At 53.4% G+C, this 20,662-nt stretch overlaps 1 protein-coding gene across 2 annotated transcripts; it reads right to left on the reverse strand.

The window, feature by feature from the left end:
* Positions 1-28: 28 nt before the first annotated feature.
* On the reverse strand, positions 29-19,500 carry Tnni1 (troponin I type 1 (skeletal, slow)). Of its 2 annotated transcripts, none has more exons than XM_013522227.1 (9): positions 19,400-19,500; positions 8,374-8,403; positions 7,826-7,829; positions 5,516-5,557; positions 4,847-4,978; positions 3,504-3,593; positions 2,275-2,451; positions 1,347-1,456; positions 29-370 (listed from the first exon to the last, which is right to left on the reverse strand). In XM_013522227.1, exons 2-8 carry the CDS (start codon positions 8,382-8,384, stop codon positions 1,349-1,351), a joined length of 564 nt encoding a protein of 187 aa, XP_013377681.1. In that variant the 5' UTR covers positions 8,385-8,403; positions 19,400-19,500; the 3' UTR covers positions 29-370; positions 1,347-1,348. The 2 variants fall into 2 exon arrangements, with proteins under 2 accessions (XP_013377681.1, XP_013377677.1); XM_013522223.1 differs by lacking the exon at positions 19,400-19,500 and adding an exon at positions 12,337-12,434.
* Positions 19,501-20,662: the final 1,162 nt, after the last annotated feature.

Raw genomic sequence — 20,662 nt, forward strand, 5'->3', positions numbered from 1 at the left:
CCCCCCACCCCGTCAAAGCTACAGAAACTACTAGGAAACTGAGTTTTAATGGAGAGGACACAATGCCTGCGGATAGTACACATCCAGCAGCAGTGGGGTGCGCTTCCTGTCTCCTCCTCAGATCACTGCATCTCATGGTGGGCAGGAAGCCCTTGCTGCCTTGTGGGGGCTGGAAGCCTGCTCTGCTGGGTTGAGGTCTTCAGATGTGCATCTTTCCTCTCCTTTGAGTATCTGATTCATCCAGGTTCCAGAGGAGGCCATGCAGGCTGGAGGGAAGAGGGCACAGGGGTACACTCTGGCCATGGGGCAGAGAGATAAGTGAGCAGGGTGGAGGAAGGAGCCTGAAGCAGGAACCCCATAGCAAGCTGTCCTGTAGGGACAAAGAAGCAGAAGCCATCAGTTCCCAGTAGTGTGGACCATTTACAAAGGCCTGATTTACCCACAACACCTGCAGTTTCTGGGGCTTCTCCTCCCTAGCGTGCCGTGGGCCAAATCACATCCCAGGCTGAATCAGGGGCTGCTGCTCAGCTCCCCAACCTGGGACCCAAGTTCCCACCCCACTGGAGACCTCTCCTTGGCTCTCGCCTAGTCTTGCCGTTGTCCTCCATGACTGGCTTGTTCCCACCTCTGTGTTTTTATGGCACCTTCATCCCCTCCAATGAACACTCGCCTGTCACTTGCTCAGACAGCTCCTCTGTCCTGAAAACCTGCTCTGCCGCGTGCTCTCTGCAGACCCTGCCCCACTGCACAGCCTCCCAGCTCTCCCACAGGGGTTTCAGGCAGCCTAATTCCACTGCATGTCCAGTTTCTCCGGATCTTTCTTCAGGTGGGGTCGGGGGTCATATCTTCTCTGAATGGCACCTCCCTAGCAGCAGGGACTGTGAGTGCCAAGTATTTTGAGGGGAAAAAGTAAAGGCCCTCATCAGGAGGCACTTAGGGGAGATGGGACTTCAGGGACAATCGAACCCAGTGTTCTCACACTCTTGCATGCCTCAGTACCCCTGGAGGGCAGGCCTGGCCCCACAGTTCCCATTCACTGGTTCCAGGGGCAGCCTCATCACGCACATACCAGATGAAGCACATACTGCTGGTCCCAGGACCAAACCTGAGAACCACTGATCAGACACAACCCCGATTTTGTAGATGAAGGGAACAGAAAGGGCCCCAAGCAGAAGTGAGGTGCCTCAGGTCCCATGGTGCAGGAGCAGCCTACGCGCAGAGAGCTGGACCTCACCAGCATCCCCTCTCCTGCATGCATCAAGCACCCTCTTGGCCTCATCCTGGAGTCACTAGCTCCCCTTCAGGCCCTGAGGGCCCCCAGGAAGAAGGGAGCCGTCTCCAGGTACCTCTACTGTGAGGTCGGAGACTTGGCAGCATCGAACATCTTCTTCCGGCCCTCCATGCCAGACATGGCCTCCACATTCTTCCTCCAGTCGCCCACCTCCACGGGCCGCTCCTGTGGGTGGGCCAGACATGTCAGAGACTCACTGGGCTGGAGGGGCAGCCAGGACATCCCAAGTTAGAGAGAAACTGGGCTGTAGGAATTCTGCCTCCTCAAAACCACAGGAAATCCCAGCAACCCTGCCCAGCGGTGTTTTGAGGACTCAGCCAGACAGGGGACATAGGTGCAGCTGAGGGACTTCAGGAAGGAGGACTTTCTAGGGGACTGTGGAAAGGTGGTGGACCAGTTCCCACCCCAGTGCACCTCCATGCCCCATACCACCCTCTTTTCTGATGTCCAGCAGCTCAAGGCCACCTCCTCCAAGAAGCCTTCCCTACTATATCTGCTCATTTTCCATTTCCTCTGCCTATTCTCAGGCCTATTTCTTCTCCTTAGGAAGCTTTCTGGGCCAGAGACGGTTTCTATCACCTTTGTTCCTTCCAGGGCACATGACATCTTACAGGTTCCAATTCTGGGCACATAATACTGTGAGATCCGCCAACTCAGAGAGATCTGAGCTGAGCAAGTGACTGAACTCGGTTCTCTGATTTCTGTGCTCATGTATCTCTGTACCACAGAAACGGTCACCTCTTTTCCCCATGGTGACACTCATTACATGTGTTCTCTTTACACCAGGAGCAGAGGCTTTACTTTATTCCCCATCTAGCCTTTTCTGTGTGCCACTCTGGCCCTCAGGCTGGAAGCAGACTGAGGAAAGAAAATAAGTCTTCTTTCTCTGCCCCTCCTTCCTAGGGGGTTCTAGAATGTTCCGACTGACAGGCTCCTGGGCCTGCCTGGGTGACAGGGAAAGGCTGGTGGGCAGGGGCCCTCACCTTCTCTGTGTCTTCCTTCTTCACAGACTTGAGGTTGGCTCGCAGGTCCATAGACACCTTATGCTTGGAGCCCAGCAAGGCTCGAAGCATGGCATCAGCTGAGACGCGGACCCGGCGTAGTGGTGGGCGCTTGAACTTCCCACGGAGGTCCAACACCTTTAGCTTCAGGTCCTTAATCTGCAGGTGAGAAAGTGCCATATTCACTAGAGGGGCAGCTGGCCACAGGGCTCCCTGCCAGAGGACCTCAGACCACAGTGGTCCAGCCAGAGCCACACCCCAAGCTCTCCAGCCTGGAAGCCAGACTCTCTGGGACATCTAGGATCATCTGTCCCTTTGCAAATAACCATCCCATATGAGCTGATGGATGGAGGAACACAGACAAAGTCCATGATCTAATGCCATCCCTGTGGCCCACCATGCCAGCATCCCTGGTTTGAGCCCTGCCTCCTCTGGTGTCCACATCCTCCATCCTGCTTCTCACCGGTCCCTGCCCCAGGAGCCTTCCCTGCAGCCCCCAGCCCTGGCCCAGCAGGGAGAAAGCCCCAGGCTCCAGACCTCTGGAGGAATTCTCACATATGATGATCCTTGGAAGCTTGGTGACCCCATAGATAATCACCCTGCTGGGCAGAAAGGGGAAGGAGGGAAGTGACCTGTGTTCCCCCCAGTACACCGATCTCTGCTTGGCAGACACTACAAAGCTACTCACTACGGCAGCTGGAGCCTGCCCTTCCTAATCTTCCCTGCCCACTGGAGCAGGAATCAGAGCCAGCACAGGGGCCAGGATCCCCACGCTGTGACCCAGGCTGAGCTCTTAGCCTCTCTGAACCTGAGCATCCTCATCTGTGAGGTGCAGATAATAGCCCCCGCTTTACCCCCAGGCGTGCAGGGAGGATCAAAGGCTGTAAGGCACATGAAAGCTCTTCACAAAGGTAAGATGTCATTAACAGGCATCTGATTACTTGTGTGGGTGAATAAAGAAGGCAGCTTCTGAAGAGGCCACGCAGCAGGTGGGGAGGAAGTCTGCGCTCTTCCTGTGTGATTATGCTCCTGCCCATCTCCAGCTCTGTGGGGCTGGTGTGGAGAAACCAACTCATCCTGCTGTGTGACCACCTCCCAGGTTCCACAGAAGGTGGGAACAGCGTCCGTGCCCACCGTGTCTCATCCGAACATCACCGGTTCTCCCATACCCAGCATCACCGGTTGTGCCCCTCGCCCTCCCCCAGGCTCACCTCCCTGGTGTTGTGGAGGCATTTGGCCTCGATGTCATACCGCTCCTCGTCCACCACCTCCACCTTGGCGTGCAGCTCCCGGCATAGGTCCTGTGGATGTAGATTGATGGGGTGGGAGTAGAGAAGAGAGAACCAGCTGCAGGCTCCAGCCCCCTGTCCTGCCTGCCTGCCCTGCACCCTGTCTGTGGCCCGTCTTCGAGAACTGGAATCTGTAGGCTCCCTCTGAGGGTGACAACTCAAAGCTAAGTCCTTTGCTCTCCTTTCTGTATAGACTTGTTTTCTTTTTTCTTTATTTATTTTTAAAAAAGAACAATAGTAAAATACCAACAACATAGATAAAAGCAAAATAAAATAGAAACAATAAGAATGATACAGGGTTTCAGGACAAAATGATAGGGATTAACAGTGGTTGTTATATTACATATTTTTATCTTCATCGAAGTTGGTCAGATTACCAGATGTAAGAATATAAGATTAATTAAACTATTAAAGAGAATAAAAAATAACAACAAAAAATTATAAATGATACAGAGTTCCGCCAAACAAGATGATAGGAATTCAGCAATGGTTATTATGTTGCATAGTGTTGTCGTCAAATTAGTTGTTCAGATTACCAGATATAAGCATGCAAAATTGGTCAAAAAAAAAAAAAAAAAATAGGGCTGGGGATTTAGCTCAGCGGCAAAGCGCCTGCCTGGCAAGCGCAAGGTTGTGAGTTCGGTTCCTGGTACCGGAGAAAAACCAAAACAAAAATAATAATAATAATAATAATAATGATAAAGCATTAACTGTTCCTAGACTTGTTTTCTGAAAAAGATAGTTTTCACATGATGGAAGATGTAAGTTAAGTGTAGGAATTTTGAACACTATGTATTAAACAAAAATAACAAAGTAAAAAGAGATTGCCACTACCTGGAAATAACCATTGATGACATTTTGATATTTGTCCTTCCAATCCTTTTTCTCTGGCATTTAAACATTGCCAATGTTTTAAAAACATCAAAGGCCTACCTCTAGGGGAAGGAGAGGCAAGTCTTTGGAGGAACCAGGCTTCCTGAGTTGGGCCACCTCCCTGCTCCATGCCATCCCACTAGCTGTTGTAAAGCCTGGTGTCTGGCTAGGTCTTTGCACCAGAAAGTCCCTTCTCCCCTCTGGGGCTCACTTCTTCCAGCTGGAAAATGGGCTTTAACTTCCTCACTCTCAGGCAGTTGGGAAGATAACAGGAGGCCACACGGAGAAGGGCGCCTAGTGAGTTATAGAGCTGCTGAGCCCTGGTCAGTTCCACCTCCTGCGCCCAGGGCCCCCCATGTGGAACCCCCAGCCCACCCGCCTGCCAGGCTCACCTGCAGGGCACTGAGCGACAGGCCGCGGGTCTGCAGTGTGGGGATGCGCTCGGCTAGGTAGCGCCGCTTCTCGGCCTCACGCTCCTCGTGCTCCTGCTCCCAGCACTCCTTGGCCTTGGCTAGCATCAGGCTCTGGACAAGACAAACCACTGAGCTGGGGCCGGCCCTCGTGTTTCCCACCCAGCATCGGGGACAGAGGAGATGGTGGCCCTGCAAGACCCGCTCTGAGAGCATGGGTCTCTGCGAAAGTGTGTCGTGGCTGCCGGCAGGCTTTGTGTCAACACTGAGTGGCCACCACACGTGACACTCCTTGGCCCTGGCTTGACCCCCCTCAACACACACAGTCTCACTCTTACCCACTTCTTGTGAGTTTGGGCCCACACAGCTCCAAGAGAGAAACACACCCAAAAATAAATCCCATCCCTGTGCCTCCTCTGCAGAGTCCCACCCTGGAGCAGTCACTGCCTCCTCACGGGACCCAGGAGGGTGCCAGGTCCCACAGTCCCAGGTCCCCAGCCCTCTCCACCTGTGTCTGGCTCCAGCAATGCCACTGCCTCAGCCTCCCATTATCCAAGCCCCGGCTCCTTCCTTTCCCGGCTCCACAGCTTCCACAGCCCTTGCAGCCCACACAGCTGCCCCAACATCCCCCTGGCCAACAACCCGCCTCACCTTCAGCAAGAGTTTTCGAGAAGCTGTGATCTTGGGTTTTCTCTGAGGGTGAGAAGGGAAAGAGGAAAGCGGTGAGACAGAGCTCGTGAAACTGGAATCCTGGCCCAAGGCAAGTCCCAGCCGGGTTCACCATCACTACCCCAAATCCTCTGCTCATTTTAGCATCCCTTTCAAGCTCATCTGTGTGTTTAACTCCTCAGATTCAGAGGACACTATGGTCTGGGACCTTGACATAGGGGCTGAGGCCCTGCCTTGCCATTCTGGTTCCGCTGTAGGCAGAATTCTGTCAGGGACTGAGCAGAACATGTGGCACCTCCTTGTCTATCAGTGCGGATGCCAAGATCCACCTTACTTAGATCACAGAGCCACTACAGACAAAATGAGAGCATAGCCGTGCAAATCCTTTGAAAACCTAAAAGAGAGGCACATTTTAGCACCCTGGGCAGTAAGCAAGAGCAATGTCTTACAGCTCGGTCATGCCAGAAGCTACGAATTGCCTAAATAAATGAAAGATACCTACATAGACATCAAAATGTTTTAAATGTTAACACTGTCTACATAAAACTTTCTAATATGTAAAAGGATGGTTTTCTTATCAAAAGACTAGATGTAGTCTTGCTAACTTAATATGTAATAATAAGCCCCATGCTGGGCATGGTGGGGCACATCTATAATCTGGCTACTAGGGTAGCTGAGGAGGAAGGGTGTCAAGTTTGAGGCCAGTCAGGGTAATTTAACTAGACCCTTTTCAAAATGAAAAATAAAAAGGGCTGGGTTTGTAGCTCAGTGGTGGCATGCCCTGGGTTCTAACTCTAGTGCCACACCAAAAAAAGAAAGAAGGAGGGAAGGAAAGAGGAAAAAGGAAGGGAAAGAAGGCAGAGGGAGGGAGGAGGAGGGGAGAGAGGAAGGAAGAAAGGAAGGAAGGAAGGAAGGAAGGAAGGAAGGAAGGAAGGAAGGAAGGAAGGAAAGAAGGAAGGGAAGGAAGGAAGAAGGAAGAGAAGGAAGGAAGGGAGGGAAGAAGGAAGGGAGGGGGAGGGAGGGGGAGGGAAGGAAGAAGGAAGGAAGGGAGGGAGGAAGGGAGGGAGGATGGGAGGGAGGAAGGAAAAACTTTCAGCCCTGTGGCAGGTGTCCTTTAGGGGTGGTGATAGTGAGAGGCCTGCCTCCACCCACCCCAACTAATAAGACTGTGAGGGCATCGAGTACTTATGTGTCCTCTGGGCCATAGGCTGCCTATGTGATGCTATCAGTGGGCTCTCTACCCACTTCTGAGGTGCCTGGTGCTGGGGAGAGGGTAGCTTTAGTTCATGACTCATGGTGTGGTGAATGGAAATGATTAGGCTTCATGTGAGCAGTTCTGGGAGAAAATCTGAGCTTTAGCCCATAGAACATGCAACTTCTGATCCGACTGTTCAGAGTGGCTATCTCTTCCTCTCCAAGGCCTACATTATTGCTATACTTCTGACACCCATGACCTTGAGAGCAGCGGCCTGGTGCTATAGCCATCACTGACCCAAGGCTCACACCCTGTGATGCACCTGTGGCAAAGGTTCTATTGCGGTCTTCTGTCCCCACAATGTGGTGAGCATACAGCCATGCCACTTGACTATTCATCAGTGGAAAACCTCAGTGAAACCTAGAATCTCACATGACCCTTGAAAAAGAGTATGCTTGATTCTCATTGTGAATGGCTATGGCAAGTGTCCCCTTGGTCAGTGATACAAAGTTACACCCTTGCTGTCACAAAGTCCATAGCCTTTCTCCACAGGTGCCGTCCTTGGACACACATAGGCTGTGTTCTCAGCAGCCTGAATAAAGATGGATTGTGGGTGACATCTAAAGTCAAGGTCACCAAAGACCTGAGAGGAGCTAAGGGCACAACTTTGCTCCTTCCTTAATGTTCTAGCATTGGGCCAGGGGGAAATAACTTTTACCATCAAATGTGATTTTGCACAGGATCAGCTTTCAAGGAACAGAATGAAGCTTCCAGGGAAGGAGGAGCTTTCAGAGTGAGTGAAGAGGAACTTGTGCTCAGGGAGGTATAAAGTCACACTAAGATCTGCTGCATGCAGTCCCCGCCCCAGGAGCACCACTAGTGACATTAGGCACTGGGACAGCAACCCCCTAGATCCTAGGGAGCCCCACACCCAAAATCTTGCTCAGGGTGTCAGTTCTTTTGGAAATTTTTCTGAGGCACTGGGCAACACCACCACCACCTCAGCCTCAACTCATCCTCTCCTATCCTCAGATGCCCACCCACCCTCACCAGTCCCAAGAATTAACCAGCACACAGGCACCCAAAATATCACTCACCTCGCTTCAGGCATCCAGCACAGGAAGGATGGAGGAGAGACCAGAACACAGAATATGAACAAAGTACATCAGATATGTGGCAGCAGAACCATGGGGACCAGCTTAGGGGATGAGGTGGCAAGTGGCAACAATATGCCCAAAGGAAACGAGGCACAAGGCAGGGGGTCGAGGTTGAGGGTTCCAGCAGAATAGGATAAAAACCCAACAACCTTGGTTATTGGACAGAGGGCTGCATGAATGTGGGCGCTTTCTTGCCTGGGCTTTGGCTAAATTCCCAAAGCTTTGCTCATCTGTTGGATCAGTGTGAAGTCATGGCCTGGCACATTGAATTCGTTAGATCATTGCAGACAGGAAACTGGAGCACAGGCCTCAAAGGTCCTCCCCCAGCTATCTGTCCAAAGGCTTGGAGGACACCTGCCCACCCTGGGGAACTGCTCAGTGCTGATCCAGACCCTCAGGAGTTGAGCAAATGGCCCTCAGCTGTGGAGCTAAAATGTGCAGCGAAAGGACTGGTCCCTGGAACCCCAGGTGGGGGTAAGATGACTTACACTTCCGGCATGATGGAGGCGGGGCAGCACCTGGGGGAACATAGAGGGATCATTAATGGAGAGAAACTTGCAACTCACGCTCCACTCACCCACCCAGCCAGGACTGGCAGGCAGACAGCCCAGCTAGGCGCATCCGCCAGCAGGAAGAAGGCAGCCAAACACAACATGGCTGGATAGAGGGTTACTTTCTCAATGGCTTATCAGTTGCTGAAGAGTAGTGTGTACCTGTGAAGAGACTCAGACACCTCATTGTTCAATTGGTTTTTAAGAATTCTGTGCTTCTAGGGCCAGGAATATAGCTCAGCAGCACAGCGCCTGCCTGGCAAGCACGAGGTCATGAGGTCGATTCCCGGTACCAAAAAAAAAAATTCTGTGCTTCTAGTACACAGCGGATGTTTCCTTAGATTTTTAGGGAAAGGGGGAGCAGAGAAATGAAGAGTTGGGGAAGGGCCATTTGAAATATTAATGTCAATTATATCTCTTATTCTTGTTTTGTGTTTGCACTAAAAACCTCTCAAAATAATTCTGAAATCTTTTGTCTGATTCTTAAAGAACTTGGTTGTAAATTTTTATTATAATTTGTAATGTTCCTCAACATTTTGTGTTATGAATCTATAAAAAAGACTGATTGCATATATGTATGAGAAAACTGTTTTTTAATACTGCTAAAGTAGGCATACATTGAAATAATTGTTTTTTGGTACCAGGAATCGAACTCAGGACCTTGCAATTGCCAGGCAGGTGCTGTGCTGTTGAGCTATTGCCCCAGCCTGAAAGAATTTTTTAAAAGACTTTGACAGCATACATCTGTAATCTCACTGGCTCAGGAGGCTAAGAAAAGAGACTTGTGAGTTCAAGGCCTGTCCTTGCCACTCCATGAGACCCTGTCTCAAAATAAGCACTTTCTTTAAAGGGCTGGGGATGTAGCTCAGGGTAAAGGCCTTGTACCAACCCCAAGTACTGAGAAAGAAAATACTTAATTAATTAAAGAATTTTTTTAAAATCAGATATAATGAATCCCACCAAGGCAAGGATCAGCAAACTACACTCTGCAGGCCAAATCATTCCAAATCTGATTTTGCTGAAATGGTGATAAAACAAACAAGGAAGAATCCAGGAACAAAAACCTTAAGTGACCTGCAAAGCCTAAAATATTTACACATGGCCCCTTCCAGGGGAAGCCTGCCGACCCCTGTGGAGAAAGAAGAGAACCCGCAGCAGTCACAGTTGGAAAGCAAGGTGGGGCTCGAGGGCCAGGCTGAAGCTGGGCTGGACTCAAAGGGAGGCCAGAAGGTGGCTGGAGCAGTGGGAGCTACAGGCAGCCACCACCGGGCACAATTCCAGGCGGTGCCATTCGGTAGGAGCAGGGGGCCTGGCAGCCTTGGTAGGGGAGTGGGAGGCCCTGAAGGGAAGAGGTGAAACTGAGTCAGGGTGGACCCTGTATCTGACTTCAGTCTTTCCTTACCCTCTCTGGGCCAGTTTTTCTCCCTGCAAAATGAAGGACTGGGTAAGTGGTTTCCCAGTCAATATGAGTTCTTTAACCCTTTATTCAAACCACATCTTACTTGGAAGCCAAACAAGTTCAGTGCTAGCGCAGAATGGCACGGCTGAGAGAGGCTGTCCAGGCGCCTCCTGTCCTCTGTGAGCACGCGTGGCTGCGGAGCAGAGGCTGCAGCCCTCCGCGCTGAGGAGGTGCTCCAGAGTCAGGCTCACTCGCCATCTTGCCTGGCCCAGGGGAGGTGGAGGAAGGGATTGCGCCAGGGCTCAGGGAAGGGCGCAGCTGGGGTTGGGAAGAGGTTGTGAGGAAGGGTGGGAAGCCTCTCTAGGTCGTGGAGTAAGAGTGGGAGAAGCCCATGTGCATCGAGGAGGGGGAGCTCAGGGTCCTCAGGACTGGGCTCAATCAAGAACCTGGTTCAGATCCGGGAGGGAAGAATCCAGAGGACACTTGCAAAGTTCCTACCAGGAATTTCGTTCCAGGTCCCCTCTCCCTCTGCCCTGATTCTCTCCTTTCCCTTCCCGCGGTGAAGCATCCTCCAAGCCCCTATGACAGGGTTTTCAGGGTCACCTCTCTGAATCCTTCCCGGCCAGACAGCCTTCTGGGCCCCACTTCCACCTCTGCCTCTGCCTCTGCCCCCCGGGGAGAGTGAGGCTGGGGTGGAGGAGGTGGGGGAGTGTGACCCCAGAGTCCCAGCTGTCTCCCTGGGGCACAGAGGGAGAGGTGTGGAGACAATCTGTAGATTCCAGAAATGCTTGGCTCAAATTAGATTTTATAGGCAGCTGCTTATTCTGAGTTCCGCTCCTCCAAAGACACCAAGTCTGTCTGTCCCCTGGGAGTGTCAGTCTCCTGGCAGAACCAAGTCTCAGCTGAGAAGGTCCTGTGTCTGTCTTCCCCGGGATGGGCCTCACTTTGGGTGGGTGTTCTGCCGTGGTCACCCTCCTCTGTCCCTCAGAGGGCCCCTGTCCCCAGCATGGGGCCTCCTGCCAAGCCCCAGGGCCTGCCCTGCTGACAAATGCCAGGCCCAGGGGTCCCACATCAGGCATGAGGCCCAGCCTGGACTCTGACACCCGCCCGACCGGACCCTTTGACTTGACAGGCTGTGGGGAAGATAAGTAGGGGCCTGATAAGAAGTCAGGATGTAGATAGCAGCAAGCACAAGGCTTGGAGAGCTGGATTCCATCTCCTCAGCAAGGGAAAAGCAAGGAGATAATCAGCAAGTCCATGATTGGAGGGAGGGAGAAAAGAGTCCATGTTGCCTGCCTTGGGGCTCAGCTCTGCCTGCCGTGGACGCCTACGTGGAAAGCCTGGTCAACTAGAGGTGAGATGAAGGCTGCATGTGTGCACGCATAAGTACAAGGGTGTGTGTGTGTGTGTCCGTGTCTGTGTGTATGTGCACAACAAGAAAGAGAGGACACAAATATCTAGTCAGACTTATGCTGTACCCCCACTCTTCATCCCTTGTCCTTGGACCCCAGTTCAAGGTTCTCCTTGTGTTTCTTGGCTGGCTGCTAGGCTTAAGTTTTTTTGTTTTGGCACCGGGAATCGAACTCAGGACCTTGTGCTTGCCAGGCAGGCACTTGTACCGCTGAGCTATATCCGCAGCCCAATGGCTGGCTGCTAGGAAGGCTGGATCCCCAAGCTTGTGGCCAGCGCCTGTCACCACACCCCACCCCCTGCCCTCTGAGCTCCTAATAGAAGAGCCCTAACCTCAGAAGTACTTTGGGACTGTGACTCTCAAACCTGGGACAGGTGCTGCCTTTAGCCTTTAGTTCTCTCCCCAGGGACCATGGGACTTCACTCTAGCTGTCGCCCTAGGTTATGTGGTCATGGGCTTTGCATCCCCACTCTCAGAGCTGTCAACACCTGCTGGTGCCAGGGGGACCCCCAACAATTCAGAGCTGCAACGGGAAAGCAGGGTTGGCAGGTGGCCCTCACCTGCTCATGTCCTCCTAAGCAGATGGGATGTCAAAGGGAGCCAGGAGCATCCCTCAAAGGCAAGGCAAAGAGAAGCAAGACAGAGTCCTCGGGTGGCAAGGGCTCTGGTCTGGTCTCTTAAGTTCTGGAGAGCTTTCTCCCTCCTGCCACAGACATTGCTCACCAGGGTTTTCCCAAACTGCAAGCCCTCCGGGCCACAGTGCCACCCTCTCCCAGGTACCCTCTTCCTTCCCCTGCTAGGCAGTGCCTCGTGAGAACAAGATCCACCAGCCCTGCCTTGGGGCTCCTAGGAGGCTGCTGGACATCCTGTCCTGGGAAAGTTTAGCCCCCTTAGCCGCCCTGTGGGAGAGATGCCACTCCACGGGACAAAAGGCTGGGAGTATCTGGGGACTGCTCACCCGGCAAACCCACTGGTACAGGCAGGAAATGTCTTCTTCCATTTCCAAGACCTCACTTCCTCCTCAAACCAAACCCCAGCTTCCCAACCTGGCCTCGACCCAGGTCCGCCGTCCTGGGCTGCAGACACTTACCTTGTTTAGTCCTGGGGAGCTGGGCTGGCCTGAGCCTCCCTGCAGACTGCAGACTGAGGGGGCAGAGCTGGGGGCAGGCTATGAACACTGCGCCCAGCGGCAACTGGCCAGTAAAAATAGAACAGCCCACTGCCCCTCCCCCAGCACACACACCTCAGGGGCACACACGCTGCGATGTACACACACAACAGGCACACGGGCTGGAAGATGAGTGTGTGTGCACACACAGACACTGTGCACATGCAGGACACCCACGGTGTTAAACCAGCACCCACCTGGGGGAGAGAGAAGGAAGAGCCAGACCAGATGTGGGGGCTGGACAGAGATGGGGGAGGGTACTGCGGGACAGCAGGGGACGCTAGGAGGCCAGAGAAACCAGCAGGGAGCCACCAAGCTGACCCTACCTCTGCTGTGAGGAAATGCAGAAAGCAAGTCCCAGCCCACACTCCTGGAAGCCCTAGAGGGCCAAAGACTTGACTTTGGAGACTTGTTCTTATGTCTGGTACACAAGGGACACAAGGTTCCTGGAAGATTCCAGGGTTCCAGGTGTGCTCGTGGGCCAAAATAAGAGGCCATGGCATCGGGCCACCTTTACACTCACGGAAACCTAAGGGTCAACACTCCCTCCAGGTGGGGTCCCAGGGTGTAGTTTCCCAAATCCTGTCCATGCCTGGATCTCAGTGAGACCAACTCACCTCTCCTCACCTAATCATCTCCAGCCAGAGGCTGGCCAAGGCCAGGAGGCTGGGGGGCCACAGGGACTGCACCTGTTTGCTGGGTATTTTTAGGACTGTTGATGAACACATAATACCCACCCTATAGTTAGAGAAAGACAATGCCTGCTATGTTAATCCTGTGGCTATTATTATTATAGTCAGTCAGCTCATGAGCCAGGATCCCAGGCTGTGGCAAGGCAGGCAGGACACTGACCCCTCTTGGAGGCCAGGGAAAGGCCTTTCAAGCAGCAGGAGGTAAGGGAGCTCTCAGCGTGCTCCTCATTTGGGGAGAGAAAGAGTCAGTGGGCAGGAGTGCCCGCCCCCGCTCCCTCAGGGCCCACAGAAGGGGAAAGGCCCTGCCCTGTGGACACTGATGTTCTGCTGCCCATGAGAGGTGGCTTTGATCCTGTTCTAGGCACATTGGCTTTGGGAAGCTCCATGCTGGAAGGCTGCCAGGGAGCAAGGACAGGCCTGGGGAGCTATGGGATCGGGGACAAAAGGCAGATGCCAACCACATGAGCAGCTGGGAGGTTAGAGGAGAATCTAAAGGCTAGGGCAGGAGATTGCCAGAGTTTATTGCTTGGCCTTTTTTTCCAGTACTGGGGATTGAACCCAGGGAACACTGAACTATATCCTTTTTTTTTTTTTTTTTTTTTTGCAATACCAGGGATTGAACTCATGACCTTGCACTTCCCAGGCAGGCACTTATGCCACTGAGCTATATCCCCAGCCCAACTATATCCTTTTATCCTGTTTTCTTTCTTTTTTAAGATAAAGTTTGCCTCACTAAGTTGCTCAGTCTGGCCTCAAACTTGGGATCTTCCTGCCTCAGCCTTCTGAGTAGGTAGGATTACAGGTGTGTACCACTATGCCTGGTGCCTTGTCTCTTCAGGTTTATCATTTATATAATCATTTTCTTATAAGCTTTAATAGATGGCAAAAAATGAATTGTCTACAATGAATCATCCTGCTTTTCGAAAAAGAAAAATAAAGCTGTGACAAGCAGAAGCCCAAAGGAGGGTCAAGAAAAGCCTAAAAAGTAGGTGACCAGGTGTCCCCAGCAAGACAGGAATACAACTCACCAAGGGGACTCTGCTCTGGAGGAGCCACAGGGTCATGGACTCCACAGATCTTGGGACATTATTCATCCTCCAACTCTGTTAGGCAGAGGGAGCCTGGGTCCCTCACCCTAGGTCCAGGGTCCTGGGTCCATTCCTACCCCACCAACCCTGTACCCTGTGTGGCATCCAGCTCCCTACCCTCAGCTCCACTCTGACCTAAGACACCAGTTCAGGTATGAAGGGGAGTAATGGCTTCACCCTCCAGCACACCGACTCCTCTAGGAAGCCCCGCTGTCTGCTCAGAGGTGACCTTCAAAAACAAGACTTGCCAGGTGTGGTGGTGCGCACCCACAGTCCAACGCTCACGAGACCAAGGCAAGAGGATAGCAAGTCTATCCCAGCATTAGCGATTTAGGGAGACCCTGTCTCAACACACACACACACACACACACACACACACACACACACTGTTATACCCAGCTGTTGCGCCTGGCCCTGTCCTCCTTCATCTATGCAGCAGATGCAGAAGACCCCAGAGCCCACCATGGGCCCCCGTGATCTCTGGCAGGAAGCATCTCCACCCCTCTGAAGGCTTCCGAGGAATGTCTCTGCCCTGCTGCCCTACATGTTGTCCTGGCCAGGTGTGCTTCTGCAGCCTTTCTCCTGCCCTCCTTAGCTACAGAGGTCACCTCCTCTCAGCACACAACTGTCCTGGGTCCGGGTCACCACTTCCCACTCTACCTACAGAGCAGGGACAGCTGTCCTAGAGCCTTGGGGCTGTGTGTGGCCCAAGGGCCACTCCCCGCACAAGGAGCCGGGTCATGGCCCAGGCAGAGCCCCCACAGAGCAGCTCGTGGCCAGCTGAACGATGCTTCCCCCAGAAACACCCATGTATGTCTGAGTGGAAATGCAAATATGTCACCTTATATGACAAAGGAATGGAGCAGATGTGACTTAGCTGGAGATGGAGATGAAGATTATTCCAGAGTATCTGATTGGGCATGATCTAATCTCAAGGGCCTTCATCACACTGAGGATGAAGATGAAGGTTAAAGAACATGTGACAAAGGAAACAGAGGTGAAAGGAAGAGAAGATGCGGTGTTGTTTGCTTCTGGATGGAGGAAGTGACCGTGAGCCCTGGAACACAGGCGGCCTCTAGGCACTAGAAAGGCAAGGCATGGCCCCTCTTCCGGGGCTGTAGAGCGTAACAGGCTCCAACAACTTTTGTCCTTTGAGACTGCTTTTGGTCTTTGCCCCCCAGAACTGGAAGATAATAAACTTATGTTGCTTTGAATCACTGAGTGGTGGTGGTTTGTTATAGCAGCAGTAAGAAGCTAATACAGCTGCCTTACTGGGCCCTGGACTTCATGGTTCAGATGTGCTGAGGACCAGCAGGCAATGGGTGCACTGGGAGGGTCAGTGAGAACCAGCCCAGTTCAAGGCAACGTAAGGCACAGCCTTACACCTCCAGGGCCAGAATCCACCCTCTGGGGGCTGGGCCTTCCAAAAGCCAGCTCTGAGGGTGCTCAGAGCATCTGGGGATGTCAGAGGAGGAAGATCTTCCAGTTCACCTAGTGTGTCAGAAGAAAACGAGGGCCAAGAGAAGAGACCACCTGGGGAGGGGGTCAGGTCTCCTACCTGGCAGCCCAGTGCTCCTTCCACACTGTCCTGCAAGCAGACACTTCCCTTAGCTGCTTTCTAATTCCCTTACTATCCTTTTTAATTCTAATATAGCTGGTGTGGTGGTGCACACCTGTAATCCCAGCACTTGGGAGGCTGAGGCAGGAGGATCACCATGAGTTCAAAGCCAGCTTAGGCTCTGTAAAGATTTCAAGGCCACCCTGAACTACATAGCGAGCCCCTGTCTTAAAAAAATCAAAAATTAATCCTAATATGACTCTGTCCCTGCCTTTACCATGACAAACTCCAGTGGCCTCTTTGCAAACTGGAAGACAGCGCCCCCTCCTGGTGCATGCAGCCTGGCTGGGTACAGAGCTCCAGCCCACTGTGGGCTGCAGGGTAGGCTCTGCTGCAGCTTGAGGTGAAAAATGTACTCAGCTGCACCCACCAACTTCCTACAACAGTGATGGCGAACCTTACAGAGACCAAGTGCCCAGACTTCAACCGAAAACCCACGTATTTATCGCAAAGTGCCAAAACTGCAATTAAGCCTGAACACTGAGGTTTTAGTTTTTTGTTTTTGGTTTTGGTTTTGGTTTTTGGTTTTTTTCCTGTACCGGGAATGGAACTCAAGAACTCACGCTTGCCAGGCAGGCACTGTACTGCTGAGCTAAATCCCCATCCCTGAGGTTTTAGTTTAGAAAAAACAATTCATACACTTGGTTCATGAGCCGAGAGAGAGGGCCCTGCGTGCCCGCTTCAGCATGCGTACCATAGGTTCGCCACCACAGCCCTAACACCTTCTTCCTGCTCCATGGTTTTCACTTGGTTTCCTGAGGTGGCCTCTTGCCCTCTTTTAATTCACACAACATGCACACACCATGAAAATGCTGGAACTGGTTTTATTCCCATGTCTCCCGCTGCTTCATCTGCAAGCCCTGCTCTGTGCAGAATCAGTGACCCAAACTCAGGTTTGTGGCAAAATGGCCCAGCTCTCTGAACCCTGACTTCCTCATTTATAAAGTGGGTTAAGTATATCCAGTGACCCCAGGGTGAGCCTGGCTTCTAAGGAGAGCCCCTTCCTCTCCTGGAGGGCCCCTCCTTGACACAACATGGATGGCTTTCCCTTACACTCTCTTGAAAGTCCAGGCAGAAACCAGGCATGGTGGCACACACCTATAAGCCCCAGCATTGAGGAGGCTGAGGCAGGAGGATTGCTATGATTCCAAGGCCAATATGGGCTATGTAGTGATTTAAAGGCCAGCCTGAACTACACAGCAAGACCTTATCTCAAAAAAAAAAAAAAAAAAAAAAAAAGCATAAATAAATAAAATTAAAAGGTTTGAGGATGAGCTGGGCGTGGTGGCACATGCCTATAATCCTGGCACTAGGAAGACGGAGACAGAAGTATCACTGCAAGTTTGAGGCCAGCCTTGGTTACATAGTGAGTTCAAGGCCAGCCTGAGCTGCATAATGAGAACCTGTCTCAAAAGAGCAGAAGAAAAGGGGGGAGGTTGGGGATGTAGCTCGGTGGTAGAGCACTTGCCTAGCATGTGCGAGGCCTTGGTACCATAAGTAAATAGTGTCCAGGGAGAGCCTGAGGTGGCCCTGACCAGAGTTGGGCCTCATAAGGATGGTCTCTGGGGCCAGTGCCTGCAGAGCTCCATGGCTCCTTAGCTCAGTGGGAAATGGATGGGTTAAAGCCAGGAGAAGGCCGGAGAACTGGGCCTAGGGAGGAAGGGCCCATCCGGGAGAGCAGGAGAAACTCAGTTGGCAGAAGAAGGGGACCTGGAGGAGTTTCTGGCCTCTGGTCTCCCCAGCTTCCAGGGTCGTCCTTGTCCCTCTGTGGGCTCAAAAGGCCCCAGGGCAAGAAAAGGAAATGTCTGGCCCAAAGCGCAAAGCCTTGTAAGGCCATGTAAGGGTGTGGGGCAGGGCCTGTGTCCTCCCCAGCAGGCACCTGTCAGCCCCTGCTGCCCTGCATTGTTTGGGAAGGAGAGGAGCCCAAATTAGCAAGTGACATGGCCCGCCCATCTGCCCGCCAGAGTCCCCTCCCCCAGTGCTCCGCCCGCAACTCAGAAACAGCCAAGCACAGGCCCCTGCCCGCCCTTGCCCTCGCCCACCCATGCCACGCACATCAGTACTCCTGAGTCCTCAGGGGTAGGGCTGGGCCAGCGGGGCTAGAACAGAAGGGACAGGGGCACAGAAATCCAGAGACTGTCACCCATCCATTTTCCACCACAAATCAGCTCCCCGCAAAGGCCTGTAGCATTGGAGACACAGACCAGGACAGAGTCAACGCCAACCCTGGGAACAGACAGCTCTGGCACTCGCTGGGAACACACTCCCATGCCACCCAGCAACTTAGCCTCTCCAAGACTCTCTTTCCTCACCTGTCAAACAGGATATCAGGAAAAAAATGGGATATCAAGAGTGCCACCTCAGAGCATTTAAATAAGTTAATCTGCACAAAGGGCTTTGTAAGTGCCTGGCACGAGGCAAAGGCTCAGTAGGTGTAGTTCTCAGGACAGTCTCCTTTTAGTACCTCTGAGGTACTCTATTCCTCATCTCCCAATGAGGAAATGGGGGCTCCAGTGGCTAAGCAGCTAGCCCAAGGCCCTACAGCAAGGAAGAGGCAGAGCCAGAACCGCACCCAGGTGTCTGGGTACAAAAGCTGAGCTGCTTCACCAGCTGTAGGTCTGGCACATAGTAAGTGCTCAGTAAACACCTTCCTGTCACCATCTGCAGCTGGTAGGGTGGTTTGCACTGGGAATTTGGAATGGATGTGCTTTGGGCACTCAAAGCTCCAAATAATTCATCCCAACATTAAAAACTGTAAGCGCTGCTTTGAATTACTGATTCCTGCTGTGCGGAATTGGAAGAGGTTTGGCCACAGAGTAACAAATGGGCATTAGCTGCTGTCTGCAGCCCTGGGACACCAAGAGGGGGAGGCCCTTGCTTGCCCTCCAGGGAGGGCTGGGAGGGTGGTAAGGGGGGAGTGGAAGCAAAGGAGAAGTCCGTAGAGCAGAGCGAGGAGTGGCAGGAGCGGTGCAGGAGCCGCAGCAGGTTCCAGCAGCTGGGTGGGGCCCTGTGGCCTTCAGCTCGTCATGCAGTTTACATTTCTCACACTGGGGCTTCCTCCCACACCCTCTCCCCAAACCTGCAGCTGCCACTCTCCCTGGCTTTCCCCGCTCCTTCGCTCAGCACGGCCCACCCTCAATCCTCCCGGCCCCACCGGCCTCCCCCCTCCAGCCAGGTGCTGCAAGGGATGGAGACCCAACAGCGACCACACTTCTGCCCCAGGCTGTCTCTGAGCCTGCGCCTGGCCAGTCCCGGCAGGTCCCTGCAGATCAGGCTGCCTAGGCAGAAATCCTGTAATAAATGGGTAGGGATCAGGGCCGCCCTTGGGGAGCAGGTCAGGGGGATGTGGGAGCAAGCCGGCAAATCAGGTGTGGACTCCGCCCTAGGAACAAACGCTTTCCACACGAGCTTGTGAGCCATCAGTAAGCCTGGGAAGTAGGACACCTGGGCGCCTCATCTCTCCTGGTGCCACCTCACCCTGCCCACCGCCCCTGCCCTGCTTACCCCTGCACTGTGACACCAGCCCCTGGGCCTCTCCTGCAACTCCCAACTGCCCTGTACCCTCCCCGGCCACAGGGTGTGCTTACTTCACTGAACTCCTACTCCACGGGCCCTGCTGGTGGCCTCTAGCAGAGGGCAGGGATGTTACTCCGCCAGGGAGCTTCGCCAGCTCTCCTCTCTGTGTGGCTCATCCGGTTCTGGGCATCATGTCACCTCTGGGGAAGCTGTCTCCCGGGACAGGCCCCATGGGACGGGCATGGTACACCAAGGACAGGCCCCTGCTAGCCCAGTAGTGTCTCAGAAGCTCCAGGAAGGCTTGTTAAAACACAGGGCATGGGCCTCAAGCCAAGGTTCTGACTCAGCAGGGATAGGGACAGGTCCAGAAATCTGCATTTCTATCAAGATCTTACCTTGAGAGCTACCTAAAAGTGCCCCTTCTGGGCAGACTCAGTTAGCACTTGGCTAAGAGGCCTGGTGTTGGCCTGCGCCCACCCCACAGGAGGGTCCTTGAGTTGACGCTATACAGCCCAGCCACCAGCTGCCCTGTCTCCTGGGTCCTGGTCCCAGAGGACTCTCGAGGTCCCCAGACCCACTGCCAGCCAGTCATTCGCAGATTCACTCGGCTGCACGCATGGAAGCCCTTGGTCCCAGCCGCTGAGCCAGGCCCTGGGATGCCACTGGGAACCTCTAGGCAAAACCCAGCACTGCGCAGGCCTCAGAGATGATCTCGGGGCCCTGGAATCAGCCCAGTGTCCCACTCCCTCTCACTACCTTCACTCCTCCTTCCACGAAGCAGACTGCACGGGACAGAAATGGTCTTCCTCGGGGTCAGAGGGGTGTCGGGGGGACAGTCCCAGCCTTCCGACATCCTTCCCTGTGTCTCTGCCTGGGCCGCCCCTCCGCCAAACCGGGACAAGAGGCCTCTTTGCTCCTCCCCTCTTTGCTCCCCATGGCTAGTGGAGCCCCAGGTTCTGTCCTGCACCCCCTGTAGCATCTCTGACCTGCCCTCCCACACAGCCCGGGCACCCCAGTCCTCACTTCCCTGTGACAGCCTCCTGTACTGTCTTCCACAGGAGCCTCTCCACCGCCTTCCCAGCTTCCGCAGCCCCCACACTCCCCTGGCTCCAGCCTCACCAAAGCACTCTGCATTCTCAGATCAAGCCCCCTAGCCCCTGCCCTCCTGCCCTGCCCACCCTAGCAGTCCCTGGCCCTGTGCGTCATGCACAACGCTGGTATCATCTGTTCACTAGTCTGGGAGAAGCTCGAGTGCCAACCGAGTCTCACTCATTCTGAATCCTCAGTGGTGAGCCCCACGCCAGACACACAGTAGGTGCTCAGACAGCTCGCTG

This window comes from Chinchilla lanigera, unplaced genomic scaffold, assembly GCF_000276665.1.
Source record: "Chinchilla lanigera isolate Chin_1 unplaced genomic scaffold, ChiLan1.0 scaffold00005, whole genome shotgun sequence".
Lineage (NCBI taxonomy): Eukaryota > Metazoa > Chordata > Mammalia > Rodentia > Chinchillidae > Chinchilla > Chinchilla lanigera.